Raw genomic sequence first — 25,005 nt, forward strand, 5'->3', positions numbered from 1 at the left:
TAAATTGGGGGAACCACAACTCAGTGATAAACTTACAGTGATATTCTTTTTCAGAGACAGTAACTGACAGATCAAAGGGTTATAAAAATAACGTTAAAGTAATGTAACAGCAATATTCCTCCCAAAGTAATGTAGTGACAAGAGTAATGAACCCAAAGCAAGAACTTACTAGATCCAGGGATTATTAAACTTAAAAAAACCAAACCCACACCCAAAAAATCCAACATCCACCCCCCAAATACCTATTCCATTTTGTTTCAAGGTTTATTTTCACTGCAACACTTCTGTTCTAAATCAATAGAACTTCAAATCCAAGAAAGCTACCTGGTCACTGTCCTTGGAGGCAAAAAATGCAGGGCCTATTACTGAACTCTCATTTGCTGAGACAGTCAGAGACACTGCTCGAGGGATTATAACTAAGACTCAATTTAAGAGGCGGTGCGCAATTCCATCTGGATACAGATAATAATTAGGGACTGGAAGGCCTGGGGAATTCCTTGATAAGAGCAGAAAGCAGCAAAGGGGCTGCAAGCTGGCACACCAGCTCAGGGAACGTTACATAAGTTGTAAGTTTACTCTGACAAAATACCAGAACTATTGCCACCATCTTGAACTTGCAGTCCGGATAATCATATTATAGCCTCTGAAGAACAACAAGGAAATTCTGATACCACACTACTAGATAACTCTGCAACCTGCAATCTTTGTAGTATATGCTATGAATTCAATGATTTATCTTTGTGTGGATTCAACAGGGAAGAACAACAAGGAAATTCTGATACCACACTACTAGATAACTCTGCAACCTGCAATCTTTGTAGTATATGCTATGAATTCAATGATTTATCTTTGTGTGGATTCCTAGTTTAACACTGTAATACTCCACTCAGCTTGAGTCAGCAAGGCGACTTGGTTCTATAAGAGCTTTCAAATAAAGAAAAACTTTATTTATTCTTTGCCTTAGTTTCAAGGCAACAGCATTCTGACATGACTGTCTTCCCATTGAGGCCAGAACTATTTGATTTCCCACAACAGCAGACATACTCAGATTACTTGATAGCCTTTTCTACTTACTCAGTATCCAGTTTCTTTGGACTAGCAATATTCTTAGCGCTGCTACTAAGCTCATTGAGGACTATCAGTGGATAGATAACATTCTTCTCTACAAAAAGGAGCCAAATGTGAAGTTTCTCAAACCACATAACATGTGCAGCATCTATCAAGATATATTAAAAAGAAGAAATCAGATTGCACTGTCAAATCAAACTCAGCTACAGAATAAAGATTCTTGATGCAAGTAAATTGTGATGAAAAACGCCCCCATACCACCCTTTGACAGGGAGCCAAACGCTAACTGTATTCTCATACTGGACTTTCATATTTTTATCTAACCAAAACAAAGAGAAGCTCCTTCTAAGCTACTGTCAGTAGCCACAGTAGAGTTCTTGCACTGTTACACATCTATACAAAAATGTATTACAATATAACAGTTTGCAAGTTACTTGCTTACTGCACATGGCAGGAAAGAAACTGGGTTGCCACCTCTTCAATAATATCAACATTGATATTGATGAAGCTGTTTGACATTATGCATTTTATCTCATGCAAAAGGATGTTTTCCCACCATATTCGAACTGAAAGATTTCTGGTTTATGACTATATAATATAGAAGAGCATACTTAACCTGCCAACACAAATGTCCGAGACTTAAAAACTTCCTTTAAACCTCTACAATAACTGCAAAATACATAACAGGATTGCTCTGTTTCAAATTAATGCAAATGAAGATAATGAGAAAGTTTATTTTACGAGGCAGTATAAATATAGGCTGGAAGAGCCTGTCAGAAATTACGTTAAACATTGCTGCATACATAAAGGGTTAAAGGTATACTTGGAAGAGGCTAGAAAAAGGCCCACCCCTCTTCCTTGCTATGAATGACTGCATATGCCTAAATGAGTCCCAGCAAAAAGTGACGTTCCTTTCCTGCAATGGAAGCCATGAGGACAACTAGTCATTGACATGGCATAAATTCTCTTTAAGTTACAGCGATCAAACTGGGAGATGTTACAAATTTATATTGAGCATTACTGGATATGACTTTCATCCTTCCTGAAAACACTACTACATACGGAAACACTGAAGTCAGGTATCAGAAAAAGGGCACCAAATGTAGCTTCTCTCGTTTCATAGATTAAAAATCTAAGGCATACAATTGCACTTTTAATGTCTTCCTCCAGAGTTTGGCATCATATTACAATTACTATTCATATTTATCCATCTTTACACACAATCACTGAAAAAAAGCCCACAATCCAGACACATTGCATAGCTGCTACAAAGGTAGGAAATTTACAAATCAATTCTGGTAATTCCCTGCTCCTGAAAGCAGCAGGATGCTAACTTTCTTTTCATTACTGTCTTACCTTGAAAACTAACTAAAGAGAAAAACCAAAATAGCTTCAGTTGTTTCTAAGCCATTTTTGATAGAAATTTCTTAACTCTACTGTTAACAATAAAAATATTCCAACAGTGGAGACCCCACAATCTACCGCTACATTTATCCATACTGGAAAACTGATCAGCAGTATAACTAACTTCATATATTCTGCAGCCTCCAGGGAAAGATTTCATGGAAACATAGACTTTAACATAAGGTGCAAGTGTGCACCTATGCAGATCAACTAGCAAGACTGGTCCCTTAGTGTGTTTTTTCCATTAGTAAGCCACTTGCACTACTTTCTGCTGTTAAACACGTCAACAATACCATTAAGAATCAAATCCATGCCAAGATGAAATCTCTGACAGCATTCACCATACCTAATCCTCTAAAACGTTTGAAAACTTACTATCTTGAACAAATACCTAGTGAAACACACTCTACCTTTATAAAAAAAGTATTAAGGCAATCATTAGCACAAACTTTGCAACTAAACATTTTGAAGACTGTGCTTTAATGGAACTGCTCTAAGATAATGTTAGCACATGTAATATATTATCATTATCAGTTAAGAGATACATAAAATGTCATGGAATCAAAGCCTGAGGAACTGAGAAACTAAGACATTTCCGGATTAGATGTAATTAAATATTCCAGTGGTGAGAATAATAAAGAAAAGAGATTAAGTGTATCAATAGGTAACACAAGTTGGTCAGCAACTACAGCAAGTTCAAACAAGTGTCATGAATGATACTTACTTCGGACTTCAAACTGATAGTATTCCTTGGTTTTCAGCAGCGGGTGAGAAAAGCAATGCCAAGGAAGTTGCTTTCGGAGTTGAGGCAGAACATAATGGGTCACAAAGCCTACCATACCCACCAATGCATAGAGAACATAACTTAAAATAGGCTAAAAAGAGAAGAATTGAACAAATTACGGTTTGTGTTTTATAAACAAAATCATACACTAGTAATGTAATACCTTTTCCACCATGCAGGCAGGTGCTCCTGTAATAGTAAGGAGTTGGGAATGCATTTCTTCATGAGAAGCTGTACTACCAACTTTAAGATCAAACAACAAGAAATGCCTGTGAGAGAATAAATGACCTATTTCTACCAAATTTTCACTAAGTTGAGAAGTATTTTAAAGTAAAAATAGTACACCAATCTTCCTTCATAGTCCATTGCTTCTGACCCCTCTTCATCTCACTTTATAAATTATAAAGCTATTATCCTCTAAAGGCTGAATCCAATTTACATTTTCATCTGCTGGATAAAAGGAGGTATAAGCATAAGGAAAACCAAATCATTAATCTTATATTCTCTTGAGAAGAAGGTGAATAAGAAGCCTCCCACCAAGACAGAACTCCTTCGCAGAAGTCACAAAATACTACTATATTAGCACGGTATGAAGACTGGATTTCACAGTAACGCTTTCTATACATTAAAATTTTCTCTAAATTTCTAGATATGTTATAGCAAAATTAGGTTTGTATTACCTTGTTATAAACTCTTGATTCAGAAATTCTGTGAAGCCTAAGCCTGTTGAGCTATGTAACTGGTGACCAGCATATAGCCAAGTTTCTCAAACGTGGGAGAAAGCAAAATTCGGGAGGAGTGCTTAAGTCCAGCCATACAACAGCAAAGGTATTTTCCTTAGAAAAAACTAGTACACCTGCTTAAGTAGGACACTTCATTTGAAAACCTGAAGCTACCTAAACACACATGCTTTTTAAAATTAATTTCCTACTTTAACTGCAGGCAGCAGGAGGATAAAATCCTTCTAAAATACATGCAAGAAACTTTCATTTGCCTGACATAAGGCTGTTCATAAGCTAACCAATGGTTCTATCGCAGGAATACCAAAATTCAAAATTCAGTAACTGCAACTCTTCAGGCAAATGCCTTTACTTAAACAAATTCAAGCACAGGATCTGGTCCCATGTCATCATCATCAAGCAGGAGTCATAAATACACATTAAAAGTATCTGAAGCAGTAATATTAGCTAGACTGACAAGTAAAAAACTTGAAACTCAAAGGCTCTTTGAAGTCCTTTAAATAACCATTCCACTAAAGGGGTACTCCCCTATACTACAGTCTACAAACAGATACGCTAGCATGCAATTGCTGAGTCAAGGTTCAGCCCCTCAATCTTTAAGAATCAAACCTTTTACACTTTTTCTTTTTTTAAAAAAGTTTCATTTTTTCTTACTCCAAAATGATCCTGACACTATTTAACTGAGATAGATGAAGCAAAAGAGGGCATTTTGTGTCAGAGACTAAAATAAAAATCCAGAAAGTAAGAAGAAACTAGGAAAGAGCAGGGGAAGAAGAGTTTTTGAGCACATAAAACTGCAATGTGAAGATCTTCAGTCATGTACTTGTCACACTACATATTTAAAGACCATCTAAAACTAGTCAGGAGACCCAGCGCACTATCAGAATAAGCATATCACACTAGAGGAGAGGCTGAGGGAGCTGGGTCTCTTTAGCTTAGAGAAGAGGAAACTGAGGGGTGACCTCATTAATGTTTATAAATATGTAAAGGGCAAGTGTCATGAGGATGGAGCCAGGCTCTTCTCAGTGACATCCCTTGACAGGACAAGGGGCAATGGGTGGAAGCTGGAACACAGGAGGTTCCACATAAATATGAGGAAAAACTTCTTTACGGTGAGGGTGACCAAACACTGGAACAGGCTGCCCAGAGAGGTTGTGGAGTCTCCTTCTCTGGAGACATTCAAAACCCGCCTGGACGTGTTCCTGTGTGATATGGTCTAGGCAATCCTGCTCCGGCAGGCGGATTGGACTAGATGATCTTTCGAGGTCCCTTCCAATCCCTAACATTCTGTGATTCTGTCATTCTGTGATTTGTATATAGAAGACAAATGGCATACACGATGTAACACCTTACCTGTAAAACTGTAAATACTGTACTGACGTGAATTGCAAAATAGAGTACACCAATGACTATACACACAATCAGGTCAGACTGCAATCGTTCGCTCTGGGGAGTCAAAACAAAACAATTTTAGAAAATACCAGCTTTGGTTGTCCTCTTCAGATTCTTTTAATACCCATCAGCAGTAACACTGAAACTGATTAAAGATTTTCAAATTATGCCAGTGTTAATTACTTCCATTGAAGTATCAGAAATTTCACAAGATAACTCGTTTGAACTAATGCTCTTAGCCGTAAGATTTAAGTGGAAAGATGCGTATCCAAAGTGGTGCACGAGAAATTAATATACCCAATATATTCTCTCTCTCATTCTGGACTGAGAGAGGGTATAAGGACCACCCTACAGCACTGACAAAAGGGCTGAAAGGGCTAACCAAATTTCCCATTTATGATCCAAGAATTGCTTAGACTATGGGGCAATTAAGAACTGTGGAATACAGCTGTCTAGACAGAGCTAACGACCAGGTGGAACAACTAGGCTCTTCGACCCTTTTCCCCCCTCCTTTGCAGAAGGGTAAAGGATAGCTATGGAATGACCCTGAGGAATGAGTTTGAATTTTCTGTTATCCCCAAAAAATGAAGACAAGCTGTGGGTAACGGGCAAAAAATAACAAAACTAGTAATGCCACACTCAGTCACAAGGGGGCAATACGTACTTAGGGCCACTACAACTCCGAGTCTCCAAGTTTAGACCTGTTCTCATTCTGTAAACACAGTACTAATATTTTCTTCCGAGAAAATCATTAAAGGATTAACTACTCCAAAATTGGCCAAATAAGTACACACAACAATTATTGCTGCAAGGTCTTAACTTCTTGGGACACAACTTATTTTTTTAAAATCAGTAAGCCCTGATTTAAAAAACACTGAAAGATTTCAAAGAATATATTGTAATCAGCTCCCCCGCCCCCTCGGTGACTAACAACAGTTCGAGAGCTAAAGAGGAGCTTGCACTCCTGTGGTCATTCCTCCTGTTAAGCATTAAAAGAACTGCAGTTTCTCTGCTCTAAATATTTACTTGCAACTTCCACACACTGCACCTTGTCACACTTGTGCCTGCTGTACTAGGAGAAAACCATCTATACTGTCATTCCCTTACAGCCAAGCTCTACACAAGGTTAAATAAATGTTCAACCTTCTTTTGTACAAATTAAACATACTAAACTTGTTAAGTCTTTTAGTTACTGTTCCACTGTGTGAAAAAGAATAATGTTTTAACATTACTACTTTCATAAGTATTTAGAGTGAATTTGTACTAAAAATTCAAAGTATGTGCTAAAATGGAACCAGTTACATCTGCTCTTTAAAAAAAAAAAACCCCACAAAAACACCACAACACTTTCCACCATTTTTATTAACTGCTTCTGGAACAGCACGCACAAAGCTCTTGCTCACAATTACTAGAAGTACTGAGTTAATATAGTTTTGCCACCATTAACTCTTTCCTACTAACTTCTGCAGAAAAGCAAGTATCATTTATTATTATCAATATGAGCTAGAAGAAGATCCCAAATGATACTTCACTGAATTCACACTAGGGAATTCCAGTTCTCTCATATGCCTCCTTTTAAATAACTTAAGTTGCAATATAAGCATTATACTCTTAGTGTAGTACATTGGTTCATCTGCAGATTTAAAGGAAATGCTCTGATATCCATTCTAATCAACACCATGGTAACTAACAAGTGTTGTGAGCTAAGTAAGATCCAGATTGATGCTATACAAACCAACATAAAGTAAATGCTTAGATTGAATTAAAAAAAAATTTAAAAGCCTACTTACCACAGAATTTCTAAGCTTTTCAGGTAAAGGATCTTTTACTTCAGACAGAGGATCCTCAGGGTTTTTGTCTTCAGAATTAGGAAAAAATTTTGATTGCACTAAAGAGCTTAAAGACAAAAAAGAACCCACTGAAAAGCATGTATTGTTCTATGTGGTTTTAGAAGAATAACAAAGTCAAAAGTTCTATCACAAGTTGACTGCAAGAAAAAATAGTCCTAGCGTATTAGTGCTTTCACATGGCTGAGCAAATTTACAAAGATGAGATCTCAACTTTATAAAAGAATTAGTTCTCTGGTTGCAGACAATGACCACCATTAAAGACGAGTAGCCAGATGTTCAAACAGCAGTTTCTAGAGTACCAACAGGAGTAACTGAACAAATACCAAATTTTAAGTGGAGCTCTTAGTACTCATGAAACAAAACTTTAGTTCATAAATAACTGAACAGAAATGTAACTTGGTGCAAAGTTCTGAAGTGGTCTATTTGTCAACACTGATTAGAAACCCAGGAATTCCTTGGTTTAATTCCAACTTCAACAGGAACAAAAAAAATCTATACTACCCTGATTAATTCATGAATTAGCCATGCTGACCAAACTACTAAAATCTTAGCAGACCTTGCTGGTACTAAAGTCCAAAAAACTTATACCTAAGTTTTTAGACGACCATATGCTGCACTGCTAGCCATACCTAAGTGTCTCACAACCCCTCAATGTGATTTTTCTTACAATACCCTATGTGGTACAGAAATAGGTATTATTCCATTTTATGGACAGGAAGCTCACTACAGAATGAGCCCTAGACCTTCAAAGGCAATTACATATTGGAATGTATTGCAATGCTCAACTGTGCCACATCCGGCTCAATAGGTGAACCTACAGGTCAAATAGAAGCATCCAGGCTACAGTACTTGGAAAGAACAAAAGAGCAGGTACCTAGTGACAAGGACCTCATACCAACTGAGTAAAGTCACCTGAACTAAGAGTAAAAGGACAAGGTTTAGTTGTCAACCCGAAGATAAGAATTTTTCTTCTGTGGGAACACTCACGAATCATTAATCTCCCTGTTCACAGAAGAGGCCCCTCACTATCTACCCCAGACTACTGCTTATGAAATTCATCCAACATTATGGCTAAATTTAAATCCAAGTTCAAGCCCTGCCTAAACCAGGTATGTGACTGAGCCTCTATTGGCTATTCTGCGGGAGGTGTTTTTCCTACTGGAACTATTTTGTTTTACACACGTAATTATTAACTGAATCAGAAATACTCTCATCCTGAGATCAATACTCCAACTGAGAATAGTAACACGAATACATGTTTCCCCATGCTAGATGGGAACGCTCATTGCCGGAACAGATCCTTACTGTTTTGCATCTGAAATGAAATTATTTGAACAAGTGCTTTGAGCATACGTTCAAGATAAGAACACAGTAACAAATTAAGTGAAAGAAACAGTTCAAAAAATCCACATGCGGGCTTCAGCTTAAACTACTGCTTTGAGCACCTCATTAAATATAGAATGGGTACAGGTTGTTCAGCACAAATGCACCCGCAGAAAGATGGCACCTGACTGGCACTTTGGAAAACATCAGCACGCAGTTAAATCCGATTTTGGCATGTAAGTGATTTGCCAGAAGTCACAAAGAAAGGTTGTCATTAGAAAAGAAACTAGGTGCACAATTTGAGAATTTCTCTCTAACTACTGAACCAATATCATACTACTTTTACAATGCTGGTGACTACCAGTTCAAACAGTACTAATATTTAATATTATAAACAATGTTCCCTTGTGACTTCCTTGTTCCTTGGGGAAGGGACACAAACTAAGTCACTTACAAAAGTACAGAAGGGTCACTACTTTGTCTGCTGAGATGATACGACATTGCCACTAACAAACCACAAAATACGGAGAAGAGAACTGGAATATGCTGCCCATCCCAAGAATCCTGGAGACAGAAATGAAATGTTAATAAAAATGAGACACAAGAATGATGTATATGATAGTAAGAGAATGGAAAAATTAACTACAACTGCATAAAAATGAAACAGGAATTTTAGTACAAAAATATTGTTCAATATTTACCTATGTCTAACTATAGATCAGAAACTCTAATGTAGCATACATCCCTTAAGCCTACACCATTGTAATTATTAAACAGTCATGAGTTTTCATAACCTTTATGAAGAATTTCCTGCATTCCTTGAGACCACAGGTTCTTGGAGTAGCATTTAGTCACTTCTTAATTCTGAAAGTTACATACGTTTTTATTCAGATTTTTTTTCCTAATGTGCTGAATTCAGATTAAGCCAGTGGCTTTATTTTTGTTTTCATAATCTGTATTGCAAAGATGAGACAGTGATTCTTTGCTGAAGATTGTTTATCTTGAACAGATATTTACAAAAGGCTAATGAGACAAATGTACAAATTCACAGAAAGCTAATGATGTTCTGCGGGTGATAGCATCATGGGAATATTTCCTCTAGCAACTTCTTACTCTCTGTGACAGAGTGGAAAAAAGCCAGTCAACTCTGAGTTGGAAGGCAACACAGGCTACAATTAATTGCAAACTAAGAGCATGTGATTATTAACGCACACCCGATAACAACAAACAGAACCAACACCACGCTGTTTTCAAACAGAATGGCATTTCAAGCAAAGAAAAGCTGTTGGGTTCCCCCTGCCCCCTTTGCCAGCTACCTCTACCTTTTGGATAGGCACACATCTTCACTTTGACACTACAAACTATTTCTTGGTTTCTTTTCAAGTAAAGGTAAATTTGAAAGGACTATTTCTGGTTTGTAGCACTGGAAAAATCTTTACATGAGATGAATATTGAGAGGTTAACAATAACCTCTAGTTATTGTAAGTGGCTGTGCTAGAAACAAGCCACTTAGTGATTTTTTTTCAAGAATCAACGTAGAATGGAACTGAAGGCAAACATCATGTGTTTTCAGCCAAAAAAAATAGCCTGTTAGTGCAGGTACAAATCATACACCTTTTAAAAGCAAAAAATCTGCTTTGTTCCTGCATTGCATCTCCTTTATTGACATCTCAACTGAGCAAGTATAAAACCCTACCAAATCAGACTAATATTTCTAATTCACTTTCTGCATATTTAAGTATCTAAGATACATGGAAGCAGAGAACAAAACCCAAAACGTTAATGTAAGCTGTATCTAAAATTTTGCTCACCTTCAGGGCACCATAGCACAGTCCATATAACAATGCTACTGCCACAATACTACAGATAAAACTGTAAAGTGCTGCAAGCAGGCTTGTGGTAGCTGAATATCATAGGAAAAAAAGAAAAATAAAACAGTGTTATGTAATTAGGTTAGAATGCAAAATAGTTCAGATTGTTTAAGAAAGATATCAGCCCCCAAGCTGCAACACCCTCTGATATTAAAAAAAAAAAAAAAAGAAATCCAACCCACAGCAACTACTTGTATTTTCCCCTACAAATGATCTTTTTTAAAGAGCAATTTATGTGGCTTTATTTACCTCCTCATTTATTCAACAGCATTACCATGGGAATGGTTAACAGCTGCAACAGAAATCAGTTGAGAAAGAAAGTATACTTTTTGACAGACTTACTAGGACAGTAATTCTACTTCCCAATAATCAATTTTAGATTTATAATAATCATTTTTAGACCTTTAGGCTTTTTAAAAATACAATTCGGATTTTATGTTTAGAGGGTAGGAATACAAATAGTGCAATCACTACATTTTTAACTAGCCTACTAATCTGATGGCTGCTCGTAATCTAATGCTTTTGCCACCGACATAAAAAACAACACTCACCATTGCCACCGAAGACATGAATATCCAGCTGTTCACAGAGATACATCACAAATGTGTTCACCTGAGGCAGGAGACCAATGAAGAATACTATAGGGAAACATAGTGTAAACACTACGGAGGAAAAAAACAGTTGAAAAAGTAGTGAATATGAAAAATATAGCATGGTAATGTACTCTTCATTTTAAGTGCTAGGGTATCATGCACACCATTTAACTCAACATCACTGAAGTACTTCTACTATTATTTCTAAGGAAAACATCCATTATGTAAATCTCTACTTCAATGACTCAGACTGAGTGAACATAGAGGTTACATAGACCAACAGTCAGAAGATTTCTTGTACATCCATTTTAATCGCTGTAGAAATGGACACGGGCCAATTCAGGCTTTCCATTTTTATTTAGCAAATATCAGCCAAGAGTGTTTACAGATCAGAAGATTTGTCAGTTTTCACTCATTGTAAATGAGGCTTACCCAAGCCTAACTGCCTGTCTGGAGTTACAGGAGCAAGCTAACACCAGCCACACTGACATAAGAGACCAAGCATTTCACCTCTGGGTTTTCTGCCACTAACGTCGTCTGACAGTTTTACTCATTTTTGCACACCACTTCTGAAAAGTTCTGATCCTAAATGGGTAACTGTATGAACCATTAAAACCTCTGCAAATTACAGGACTTAAGAATGCAAAGATAAATAAATGCCACTTAATTTTAATACAGAGAATGGTATGTCCCAACCTGTACATATCATTTACTTTCCATCTTAAGGAAAAAAAGATGGAGAAATAATAATCTTTTACACAACTGTTAAGTAGTTCAGATACCATTCACAAGCAGCAGCATATTGTAAGTTCTAGTTTCTGAGATATAGAAGGATCAAACCATGAAAATAACCCTAGCAGACAAAATCTGACAGTTTAGGGAGGATTTTCTATGACCTTATTGACTTGTAGCTTCAGTGATCAAAAGAAGAAACTGATTTTAAAGTATCCTGTGAAGAACCACAAGTCTCAATTTTCAGTTTTTAACTTTATATCCACAGAATGGTTGGATACTAAAGGACATCACATTAGAAATATCTACAGTGAGACAGGTACTAAGAATCTCTTTTTTTTTTCCTACTCCTTGGTAAGTTAAATAACTAAATGTTGTTTAAAAACATGTAGGTTCAGGGCTTGGGAAAAACACCGAGTTCTGCATCCTTTTACTAATACAAATTAGGAAATATAAGACTACGGACCAGCTACTCAGGACCTCAAGAAAACATTTTTCAGAATTCTCAAGTCAAACCTTTATCTCAAATCATTACTCAAGGAAGCCTATATAGGAGGCAAACAATAAAGTGTTCTCTCACCGACAGGTTAAAAAGTGGTTTTGTGAAGGCCTGTAAGTTGAACTATCTTGGGTCCATTGAAAACAAAATTACAAAATAGCTTTGGGAATACACAATTTATAAAGAGTAGTCCAGCAAAAACCCAACATTTCTGATGGCTTTTAAAGTCTGTAACAGAATTGCTTTCTAATGTGGACCACCCAGGTGAAAACAGAAAATAATTGTTATAAATGTGGAGCAGATTTAGACCAATTGATCAAGTCCAATTTGTGGGACACAAAATAAATAAATAAATAGATCATACCGTTCTCACTTGTCTGTTGGCAAGGTCACAGCAATTATGTTACCTAAACACAAAGTCTGCCTTGCCCTGCACCTGTGTTCTAGCAGCTATGCCTGGGAATGGGAAAAAGGCAGCTGAAATTTTTACTTTGTCTAAACAAAGTATGTTTGCTAGCAGCCAGCTTGCTTTGCGATACACACAAAGCTTTTTGAAACAGTTCTTCAGCAACATGAAGAGTTGCTCCAAAGGCAAGGGTGTAAGTGGCAGGGTTGGGGGGCACTGTGTTGTTGGAGGGGGCTAGGTTTATTATTTTGGCTTGTTTTTTTAGGAAGTGACAGCTGTTCTGGCAATCTGATTTTTTTATTGGTACAACTGCTAAGAAATATAAACCACATAAGCTGGTGCAAGATACCTGAGAAGAACAGTAAAACATAAGAATCAAAAAGCATTCAGAACTCTTGAACTACGAAGTTTGAAAAGCTAATCCCAAAATGGACATGGTCTGGTGAAGATTGCAGCATGTCTTTTTAAAACTGGAAAAGACTCTTAAGTACTTTTTATAAGAAGTAGGACACTTTCACAATACAACACACCACCCACATACACCTTTATGTATTACCTTATGGGTATATGGGTATACATTATGGCAATGACTCAAGGTGATAGGAAAGGGAAGAAAAGACTTCTGAAATCCACGGAGCATAAACAAGGGAAAATGAAGCTAGTTTTGTATCTTGAATGAGCCAAAAGTATCTGCTGTCTTAACTTCTTTTTCTACCACAGATACAGAATGAAGTATGTCAGTGCATGAATAGATCCATGGAATCTGTAGAAAAGCACCTTTGGAAATGCCTGGACAATACTCTGCTCATAAATAAGAGGCTTAGACCTTTCTCTTCCAGACATTTAAATTTAAATACAGATTTACTAGCAAAAAGTCAAAGGCGGAAACAGTATGAGGTATGAAGTTCAGGATGTTCCTAAAATCAAGTAATAAAAACTAATTCCCCCAAAATGCCTGAGTCAGTAATTCTTATTAATCAATTAAGTCTAAAATAAAATAGAACTAAAAAAAAAAAAGAATCATCAAAACCAACACCAAGTTTTAATTTTTCTTGGACAGAAGACTGTCCAAGAAATGGAGGCATGCAGTTATAACATTTAACTGCTGTAGTCTTTCATGCACAGATATTTTGGTACAACAGAAGAGCAAGGGTTTTCAGGTTAAATGAAGTCTTACAGATTTTTTTTTCCCCTCCGAAGAGGTGATCCAGAGAGGATCACCCAAATAACTTTGCTCCATTAAAGAATATGCACAATGTTCCCATGATAAGATGGTCTCCAAATGTTTACGTTCTCTCTCTCTCCTTTCTATGGGCTCTGCCTGAGATTACGTAGCTGTTACTATTTTCAATAAACTTTGATAAATTTTGTAAGTAAACAGGGGAAAGGTTTGTTGTTTTTTGGACTGTGTCCTTTTTTTCGTGGGAGTGGAGGGGGTGTTAAATGCCAGCAGTATTGTGAATGCACTGTGCTAATCAGAATACAATGGAAGTACCTCATACAGCCCAAAATTATATTTTTGGTATTGCTGATAGGCCTGTTCTGAGAAGAGACACCTTAGATAAGACTTAATCTGTCTATAATGTTTTAAAAAATTATGTCTGTACTGTTCTACCTGATTGCTAAACACAAATAACATGATTTAAGAGAACTCCTACTCATTTGCCACAAGACCCTCTAGAGACTATGAAAGAGTCCAAATAAAAACATTTCTTTAACTACTAAGCAGCTAGGTCCAAGCACAGGGTAGCATATCCAGGTCCAAGTTAAGAATAGAGAACAGAAGGTTCACGGATGAGGACTACGATACAAGATAATGAAAAGCTAAAACTTTTTTTTTTTCCCCATGACACCATATTAGTTGACATCTTAGCAAAGCTATAGAAGGAGGAAATTTTCCCATAAATTTCAGCAAAGCTAAAACTACTCTTTCCAAAAGAAACTAAATGAACTGCATTTAGAAGGTGATGATGCAACAGCGTTATAACAAGATGCAAAGTGGAAAGAAAAAAAAAAAGCTTTCTTACTGTGGTGAAGCAAAGAATTCAAACCCATGAAAAAGACACTCACCTATAACTAAGTCCCTGGCTGACAGCAGCAGCAGTGGGTTGGTGAAAGCCATTCCATACAACCTGAATCTTGTTGTAGATATGTTTCTGCTACCATAATCCAACAGCCAAATAAGACCACAACATAAACAGAAATATACAGGCCTACTATAGGCTATGATACGATTATGACCCTGTTTTTTAAAAAAAAAAAAAAAAAAGAACATTTGTTTCATTATTAGCAGGAAAAGTAATTGCTACTCTTCTGTTACAGATAATTTCAGAACCAAAATTAATCATTGTTCATCAATTAATGTGCTGTCACCTCAACACATACTTAACTTTTGTTCATAAAATCCTCAATGTATTGCCTTGCAGTGATGTAAGTCTTTTTTTTTTTTTTTTTGGTGTGGCTTTTAATATAATGAGGACACAACAGTGAGATTAAGTTAGACTAAAATATGTTTACCCTTATTCTCCACTAAGTTTTAAAGTGTGTTTCTTGCAATACTAAACGCCAGAGAAACACTGACAAGGCTTCATAAGCAAGAAAGAATATATTAATCTTGAAGAAAAAGCACTTAAAATTTATTACTCAGATACTGCTCCTGCTAGAAAAAAAAATCTGTATTTGTGTCTTCTTTAAAACATATAACTTATTACCTAAAATAATATGAATGACTTGCTGCAAAGGAATAATGCTTTTTCATTTCTTATTTAGGACATAACAAAAATATTTTGTCTTGGCAATCTAGCAGATGCACAACAGAATATAAACATATTGTGCAACAGTAGCACATTAACTTCTCCATGCTCAAATGTTAATGCTTGCTAGAGCATTGCATACTCAGCTTAATAGAGTGAAAAAATAAGGCTGTGTGCACACTAGGACAACTGAATGATCTATAAGACCAGAATAGAACATTAAAGCTGTGTCAGTTCATATCAGCATAGCAAATTACAACGTTAAGAACACTTCTCAGTATAATTGCTTGAATACTAAAGATTCATCAAAAAACCTATCATGATATGGCTCTACAGCAAAAGCTAGGCTTAAAACAGGGAGGACATGATTTGCTAAATACAAACGAATTTTATGGGGGGAAAAAATAGTATCAGTTTGCTTCTCACACACTAAGACAACATAAGCCTCTTGTGCCTTACGAGAAAGCACATAAGAGAAATCCTGAAAAGATCAAATCAAAAATATCAATCCTCTGTGGAAGTTCTACATCTGCAGGGTTAGTACAGTGACACGTGCCCGTGACTTACATGTCGAGGGGAAGAAGAATCTGGCTGAACGCTCTGAAACCAAAACAGAAAGAGGAAAGTTACCCAATCTACAGATACTTGGTTTATCTACCCCTACACATACTTTCTTGATTAAAGTTCTTGTAAAAATATCTACAATTAATTTTATAATTGTCAAGCCACTCTACAGCCTTTAAATAGCACAATGTATTAAATAATAAAATCTATTCAAAGAGTATATGTCTATAGCCAAAGTTTAAAAAAAAAAAAACCTAATTTTTAGGACTTTTTTTTTTAAACACAAAATGTGTTATGCACTTCAATTTTAAATCTAATTTCCACCTTAATAGTCTAATCATATGGAAATAAACAATAATTCTTAAATTATAAAAATACCATTAACAATTGTCTAATAAAAACTAAGATTCTGATTAAAAATATGCTTAGATATAACTGCTTAATATGAATGCATTGACGTGCATCCACTAAAAAAAAAAAAAAAAAAAAAAAACCCAAACCAAAAACAAAACAATAAAAATTCAAGATTAGTTTGTAGGCTGTCTTCAACAGTAAGAATGTGCTCCTCTTTGGGAAAACAGAAAGTGCATGAGAACAACAAATAATGGGTTAACAAACATACGCAGAACCATTCTAGTGAAGTGACCTTGTATGATCATCTATCAAACTTTCCATGAAGCTGAAGTCTATTCAATTATTTTTAAATTATAAATATACAGTTTTTTCCTTAAAGCTCTAACTAACCTGCAACACCCAACCGAAGTTATTTCTATTGTTTACAGAAAGTGAACATAGAAATTAAAATACCTTCAACAGCGAGTACTGACAACTGGCTATTACCAGGCAGAACTGGAAGACCCAAATATCCTTGAAAAAGCCCTCTATAAGAAGTACAGAGCCCAGAAATGCAACTAGAATAGCTAGGATGACAGCTAACACGTTTTCAAGGATCTCACGATTCCTGTATTAAAGGAAAAAAAAAAAAAGATAGAATTAAAAGCTAACTATGTCTAGAAAAAGCTGCATGGGAACAGTTAGGGTCAGAAGTTAACAAGAGTTATGCTGCTGGTAGCAAAGTAGTTAATAGACTTGAACTTGCATAGACTATACTAGCACACTGTCTTTTAGCAAAGCTAGGAGCTACCAGAATTTCAGTGATAGCTGAAAGCACTCTTATGGAATTGACCTTTAAACAGCAGAAGATAACTTCAGCAGATAACTTCAGAAATAATTCAAATGCTCAACCAGAAGCATGGTCTGTAACACAAATCTATATTCAAGACCCACACAGGATTATTACAAGCCTGTGAAAAATATATGGATGATAGCTTATCTGTATATAATCTGTCATTCATGATTTTGTAATGAAGAAACTGAAAATACTCTCACTTGGCTAAGATATGCCAAGTGGAATAAAGAGAATTCCATATGATATTAGTAGTGCTTAGGAACAGAATAATTAATAGTATTTTTACATGGACAGAATCACTACTATATTGAGTATCTCAAGGAAGTTCATTACCAAAATTTAAATACTCTATATATTTCAAAAGCTGGTAACTGGGGGGTCACCTTTGTTTTATTCCACTAGGCAAACGCAGCAGGGACAATAAGTTACACTATTAGATGACCCTTTGGAAAAATGCTTTGGAACAGCAGGTAAATTCTCTCTACTTGCTGAAATAATGTAAGTGTATCTAAAGTTCTAGACCCTTTTAATTAGTTTTTTGAAGAAGGTTATTTTCTAGCTTTAATGATTAGCAACAAATCTCTCTTTTTGACCATTCAAATATGTCATTGCCCCACTCATACAAAGTGAGGGTTTGTTGGTGATTTTGGGGGTTTTTTTGCTTGTTTTTTTTTTTTTTTTTTCTTTTTAGTATTGCTGGAGAAAAAGGGAGAGTAGCCTTCAATAGCTTAGAAAAACTGCATTTTGTATGATTCTTTCATCTTTCAGAGTACAGTAAATAACTACAATTCTCTAAGGATAACTTTATTTGTATTACTCACACTTTAGTTACCATTCTTTTATCTTTACTTTCTGGGATCTAGTAACATACTAGGATCTCACCTATCAAATAAAGCCAGAAGAGTTAATCTATCAAAATTGATGCTAATCCAAATCTTAGGCAGGATCCAAAAGCGATAGTACTGCTTGACTTTTTGAGCTGCTTCCTCTTGAGGTTGCATGTGGTCCTGAAGGTCAGGGCTCAGGTCAATATCTTGCTGCTCCAGCAGATCTGTATCCATGGTTAGCAGCCTGTTCAACCTGATCTGAGGAAGAGAAAGCTAAAAGAAAGTCAGTATTATCAAAAGCTCATTTTTGTTCTATCACTGTATTCTACTGAAAACTGCTTTGGAAAACATTGCTAGAATTATTTAGTTTCACTTTTAAGAAGTTATATGTTAAATACTGTCAGTTCTGAGGCTTCTACTCACTTTTCCTGTCCTTATGGCAAATGAATAGCACCAGCAGCAATAACAGTTTGCATACAACAACTGTTTGGCATTTCAGCATATGCCTTATTTCAAATGAAGGATGAACACGTCTTCCAAACACATTATCCCATTTTCCCTGAAAACTTCAAATTTGAAGACAAGTAAACTGATACGTGAACAGGAATAACGTATACTACAAGAATAGACCAATTCTGAATTTAAACAAAGTACAACACATTTCTTATAGTCAGCTAATCTGCATGCACACCCATGCTGAATGGTTGTTTTTGCATGACAAAGCAACATACGCATGCATCAGTGGTCAAATTCAAACTCACTACATTCAGAATATACTCAAGAGAAACTAAAAAAAGCTCTGCCCTAACTAATCAAGTACTATTTATGACTGACTATATTTGCCACTTATTTTGTAGGTTGTCACTCTAGAGTTCTCTTGAAATCACAGTAATACTAACAACCATAAAGGACATTTAAGGAGAGTACCCAGAAGGTTAAAAAGTTACTACGCTATATATGTGTTGTCTAACCTATTTTATAAATTTCATTAACAGGCCAAGAAACATCTTAATGCACTGCCCTTTATTCTTAAACAATATCATCATTAAGATGTCATTTAATGAAAAATCTTCACAACCTTTTAAGGCAGAGAATAAAATTTAAACACTCATGTCACCTTTAAGTGTCAAAATTACAGGTTTTTGGTTTTGTTGGGGTGGGTTTTTTTTTTTACAATTATCTTAAAGTTTAACATTCCATTTCTCATTTTTGAAAAATTCTTTTCATGACTCTTTAAAGCATCAGTGTACTGTAACTGCTCAGCCAGCTTTTCTTCCTAGAAAATACTAATAAAAACGAGCAGGACACTCCCTTTCTGAAGGCATTTCCAAAATACAAAACATACTATCTAAGACAAGCTGTGTCAGAAAACAGGCGCTTTTTTGACAATTTTTTTTAAAACTTGGTTTTTTAAAAGGTAGAATCACCATAACATAACATTAGTTGCACTAATAATAAATTTCAAAGGAAACACCCATTTAGGCACACGAGCTAAGCTTTTACAAATACGAGTTTGCCTTAAACAGAAACATTCCCTCCAATGGGACCACACTGGCAAACCAACAGCACATAACAGGTAATGCAGCCTTTTTTGAAGGCTACATTTCAACGGGGATGGTGGAAAGCAAAGAAAGTTCCTCTAGCAGACACCAGGTTTGAAAAGCACATTCTTGATCAAAAACACGGTCAGGCAAATGGAGGTCTCTTGCTCCTCTGCCAAGTGCTGAATCCATATTTCATTTTCCCTCTTGATTAGGTCATTAGGTACTTCAATATACTTTACTTTGGTTTCCTAGCTTAAGAATCATGACCGTAAGAATTATGACCATTTGCACAGTTTTCGTGACACAGCAAATGTAAGACTTCAGAATTAACGAGTATAGATATATCTGGACTTGACAACAATATAAAAGGTCTGAGATCACAAAACTAAGGAATTCTAAAGCTATTTGCAGTATGAAACAGCATAAGCCTCTGTCTTTTTTCCCAGTCACTCCTTGTGTATGAATTAAAATTTTGTACAGCAGAATCCAACAACAGATTTTTAAATTCCTTTCATGGAAACTACTGAAGTTTCTCTTGGTCAGTACATGAAATTTATTCTTTCTGCTGCCTGCTAATCTTAGTAACACACAGAACGAAAACTCTGTACAAGTTGTCCAGTCATCTCTGGAAACTTTTACGAGGTATCTCAGAACATCTATTTTCCATGTGATTTAGAAAATCACTATGCCTTAGATCAGAGGAGAACATTTATATTTAAATGTTGAAGTGCTATGCAGAAAGATGTATTTGTATGTATATATGAAGACACTGAAACAACAAATAAATACTTTATCTTCATTTAAACCCAGGCAAAAATCCTTCTTAAGAACAAAGAACTACCACGCAGGCTGATTAATCAGTGCTATAAAATTGGAAAGTCTTCTGATTTTTGCATGCTTTAAAAATAAGAAAGAGAAACTTACTAGATCATGTGGATAAAAGCGAACTGAGGTAGAACTCGATACGTGAGAGTCCGTGTCACTATAAGAACAGGGGAAAGACTTCAGATTATAAAACTACATTTTATTTCAACAGGCCACTCTAATTTTCTAGTGTCCCAAATTAATTCTGACTCCTTGCAAATTTTATCTAAAAATAAAGAGTTTTTCCTTCAGTCACATATTTTAAATACAAGTATCCACTTAGTCTTGTGTATTGTGGTAAATTCTGTAGGTATAGTAAATCAGGAAACTCTTTAACCATACCCTTGGTATAATTTTTTCAACACCTAGTCCTTAAGTTGTCTAACAAAGATTATGACAATAGTAATTATTCCACTTGAAAAAACAAGGACGTTCTATAATCTGTTAGCTACTGATGTGTAAACACGCGTGACATCTCTGAAGTAGTGCAGAGTCCATTATGTGTTCACATACAGAGTTTTTGTTAATTCTATACTGTTTTTACCAAGGTCCCAAAACTGCCAAAACCAGTACATACTTAACACGAATATACTGAGTTACTTATCTTAAATTGCTTTTGAAAAAACTTAACTTTAAACAAACTTAAACCTCTGGTAAGAAGAGCAAAATTACTTTGCAATTTCCATTCATTAGAGATGAGGAGAAATTTCTCTTACTGTATGAGAGTCCATATCCAACCATTGCTTTTTTCCCCCAATTTTGGATAGCTTTTGGATGTTTGTTTTCCATGTAAATCACATGGCTGTAAGACTTGTATCAAATTTATGCAACTTTCCTTCAGTTCCTTGCCTTAAGATAAAAACATTCTTTGTTATCAATTTTACTTCACTGGAACTCAAGCATTCTCTAAAGCTGAGATCTGATTATTTGGATGTGGCCAGTTTGTTCCCTCCATTAGCACACATAAGTTCATAACAGCAGCCATCAGCAAAGCCATTGCATCTGGAACATGCAAGCAGTAGAGGCAGGCATAGGCAGCTTTGTGCAAGGCATACAGAACTTTTTGTCAAAGTTCAACTCTACAAAAGGCACTTGCACACTTCCACAAGAAAGATTTGAAGATGGGAGCTTTTATATTCATTACTCCATAATTCCAATAGCTATTCCACCTACACGCGGTGGGAATTTGCAGCATCCAGCATGACGCAATAGCTTCAGGGCAGTTCTATGTAGTGAGGTGGTTTGGGAGGCAAGGGGGAGGTTTTGGGTTGTTCTTCTTTCTTCTCCTTCCTGCCCCCTCAGAGACAGAAAGGGCATCTTTCCAACAGCAGATGAACTTTCCTCTATGTAGCTGGCTATTTCCACTGTAAGTCAAATTTTAACCTCAGGCATGTTAACACTTCCATGTATTGTTTCATGCCATCTATGAACTTGGAGAACAAATTTATCAGTTTACATTTGCTTCACAATTGGAAGTTCATTTGTAAATAAATTAATAGCTATTATGGTCAACAGCCACCTACTTTCCCAAAACCTGGCTTAAATCCTTTAAGAAAGCCTTTCTATAAGCCAATCAAAAATGCATTTCTCAAGTTCTCAGTTTGGACATTGATTGCTTAAGCTAATAGTAGTCTTCATTTTCTGAGATTTATTTAAGTGGAAAAGATTATTTATGCAGTTAGTGTCACCTTCTAGTAAAAATCACTTAGGTTTCAAAAGTAAAGGTATATGGATAATATTTTATATTGATTTTTTGTAGTCCATACTAAATAACCTTTTGAAATTAAAATCAAAGATTTTGTTGCAATAAGACAAGAATCATCAGTCTTGACTGGCCTTCACACACACCAGATGTTGGATGCTCTTCTTGCAGCTGGCTCAAAGTTCACAAGTGACACGTCGCAGCCCCCTGTCTCGTAGAGCGTAGAACTGAACTTACCTATTAAAGAAAAGGTCAAAAGCAGGTCAAAATTTCATAATGTTTCATCCCAGTGACACTAGTTTCTATTTATTAACTTACTACTGAGATCGATTTTGATGTCTAAACTTACATCAGTGTCAGAATATAAATGTGATTAAACTTTAATGTGCAGACAAGACGAGCTACTCAGTCTTCTTCCATACCATTTTACGACATGCACACAGTAAACTGCAATACTGAATTAAATTTTAAGTTTGTATTTACAAGATGTCACCATTAACACAACAGAAGCACAATGTAAGCCTTTTTTTTCTCCCCCTGAGAGAATAACCAAGCGAACAACTTGCAATGACCAGCTTCTTCAGTTCTTCCCCACCTCCCCACCTCCAGGAGAACAAATCTGTAAACTTGCTATCAGCATTTAAGAACCATGGCATTTAGCTAAGGCAGAGATTCCTCAAGTGTCCTGAATAAAATTCTTTTGAGAGGCACATGTCTATTTGAAAAGAAACACAAAGCATGGAAGAAATAGCCAGAGATGCTTCGCAAGTTATACCTCTAGAAAAACTAAAAAAGGAATGGCAGGCAGAAATTTATTCTAGAGGCCAGAAGTAAACGCTTCAGCGTAAGAACAGAAGACTAACTTTTCAGATAAACCATTTGGAGTTACTGGAACTCCATTAACCACAATTTCCTAAAGTTGTTATGAAAAACTTCTTGAATAGTATCAAGCTATTCCTAAATATATAATTAACAAAAAAGTATCCAGAGATTATAACTCAAATTATAAATTACCTTATTCACAATATGATGTTTTTACAGTGCCTTTCTCCCACAATAGTCTGGTCAGAGAGATAACCATTGTAATTTCCCCTAAAGGCCAGGTTCAATATATTTCAGCTCTGAATGCAGGAAGCTGATTTTGAAATTGTGATCTCGTTTGAAGTGTTCTGCCAACTTCTCTATCTCTTCTAGCTCAAAACCCTTCCTAAGCCATGATGCAAAGTATGCAATATTTTAAGATCTGCTTATACAAAACAAAAAAAAATTCCACTTTGGAGCATCTGAAGCAAAACCTGTATACACCTCTCAGCTGCATGTCTTGTAGCTCTTTCTTCTGTTGATACAGGTTAACAAGCAGTCCCAGGAGAAATATCTAACAAGATCAGAGCTTCCAATCTTTCCCCTTTCTGTGAGAGCATAACCTGCTTCTGATACAGTGTTGTTTTTTGTGGGTTTGTTTTTTTTTTTAAAAAAAAAAAAAACACACTATGATCCTGCTCCTACTTCTCTTCAGACCCAGACAATTAAGTTCAGTATAGAAGTGTTTGAAAGCAAGAAGGTTCAAAACCTCAAACTGGATGATTAAAACCAGTGAAACTAAGGAAAAGTACTGGTATACTGAATATATCTTCATAAAGCTTTCTGCCCTCAGAGGGGGCACTTCAGACCAACTAGACACACACCGCAGCCACACTAAGATCAACCATTCGGACAAGACAGTCAGCTACATAGTTCAGGAGTCACGTACGGCATATGTCAGAGCTCAGTAACACAACAATATTTAATTACTTCTGCTATAGGCATTTGTAAGGAAATACAAGTAGAAAGTTCACTTCTTCGGGATTTTTCCTCAGTAGTTAAGATTTTAATCAAGTGCTTCAGTTAAATACCCTTTGGTTTTTAACACATAGTGTAGCAAACAGTAGTTACTGAAGTTTAAATTTTAAACTAGTGCAAGACATTAGGAATCTTCCTCCCCACAACTAATAAATAACCTCAGTTACATAGGACTATTTCTCAACTGCATCAATTAAAAAAAAGTTTCAACAGTAAACATGAAGGTATTAGATAACAACACTTCAGGTTCTAGTCAGGACAAAATTATGCATAACTTATTACAGAAAAAACTTCTGTACAACTAGTCCTTAAAAGAGACAAGAGAGTTTGGGTTAAATTCTTCATGTTTTTGCACTACTGAATTGAGAGCCTGGAAATTAAACTTTCTGATTTTTAAATAAATGAAATTCTAGTCACAGAAATTAGAATATACTACTTGCAAGCTATAGCTTCCCATTCTCTTGGGCTGAGATAATACATCAGATTATTTGTTTCAAAAGAAGTTTACTGAACTGTTACACTCATGTCACATGTCTGAAAAGGGCCTCAAACTATGAAAAAAAATTTAGCATAAAACACTTCACATTACAAAATATCTACAGTTCCCTTGCATCCAATTCATCTTTGAATCTGTCAAAATTTATAGCAGCAACACAAATGCAGTAAGTACTGCATAGCTGTGGTGGGACAAAACAAACCTGGTTAATAGAGACATAGCAAACAGACAAAACACTTAATTCCAATTGTTTACACACAAACTACAAAACAGACTCAGGTTTTGCCATACTTCCATACTTGCAATTCACCCACACACACTTATATAGAATTCCTATTGAAAGTTAACTCTCTATCAAGAAAAGCATGGCTTCTCAATAAAACAAAGCTGTCTGCCCCCTCCAAAGGCTCTCCAGAAAGGCCTCAACCCCTCCAAAGCAGAAAAGATGCCAGGACTACTCAGTGCTGGTGAGGAAGCAGACCCTAAGGTGTGACTGGAGATTCTACAGCTGAGCTCCAAAGTCCCATCAATTAAATACTTTTTAAACTGTGTGAGATAACAGCAG

The 25,005-nt window shown here is 35.9% G+C and overlaps 1 protein-coding gene across 7 annotated transcripts in view; it reads right to left on the bottom strand.

Annotated features, from left to right (window-relative positions):
- The window catches only part of PCNX1 (pecanex 1), a 94,534-nt gene that overhangs the window by 25,819 nt on the left and 43,710 nt on the right, over positions 1–25,005 (bottom strand). For 4 of the 7 annotated variants that reach the window (XM_068397474.1, XM_068397471.1, XM_068397470.1 and 1 more), the window contains 13 exons: positions 22,252–22,342; positions 20,464–20,521; positions 18,051–18,268; positions 16,787–16,940; positions 15,983–16,015; positions 14,733–14,904; positions 10,984–11,094; positions 10,373–10,464; positions 9,016–9,125; positions 7,179–7,284; positions 5,350–5,442; positions 3,197–3,347; positions 1,075–1,216 (listed from right to left, as the gene is read on the bottom strand). In XM_068397474.1, the coding sequence (XP_068253575.1) occupies positions 1,075–1,216; positions 3,197–3,347; positions 5,350–5,442; positions 7,179–7,284; positions 9,016–9,125; positions 10,373–10,464; positions 10,984–11,094; positions 14,733–14,904; positions 15,983–16,015; positions 16,787–16,940; positions 18,051–18,268; positions 20,464–20,521; positions 22,252–22,342 (1,531 nt within the window). The remainder of the gene's footprint in view (positions 1–1,074; positions 1,217–3,196; positions 3,348–5,349; positions 5,443–7,178; positions 7,285–9,015; positions 9,126–10,372; positions 10,465–10,983; positions 11,095–14,732; positions 14,905–15,982; positions 16,016–16,786; positions 16,941–18,050; positions 18,269–20,463; positions 20,522–22,251; positions 22,343–25,005) is intronic. The other 3 variants (XM_068397476.1, XM_068397472.1, XM_068397473.1) reach the window with 2 other exon arrangements.

This window comes from Nyctibius grandis, chromosome 4, assembly GCF_013368605.1.
Source record: "Nyctibius grandis isolate bNycGra1 chromosome 4, bNycGra1.pri, whole genome shotgun sequence".
NCBI lineage: Eukaryota > Metazoa > Chordata > Aves > Nyctibiiformes > Nyctibiidae > Nyctibius > Nyctibius grandis.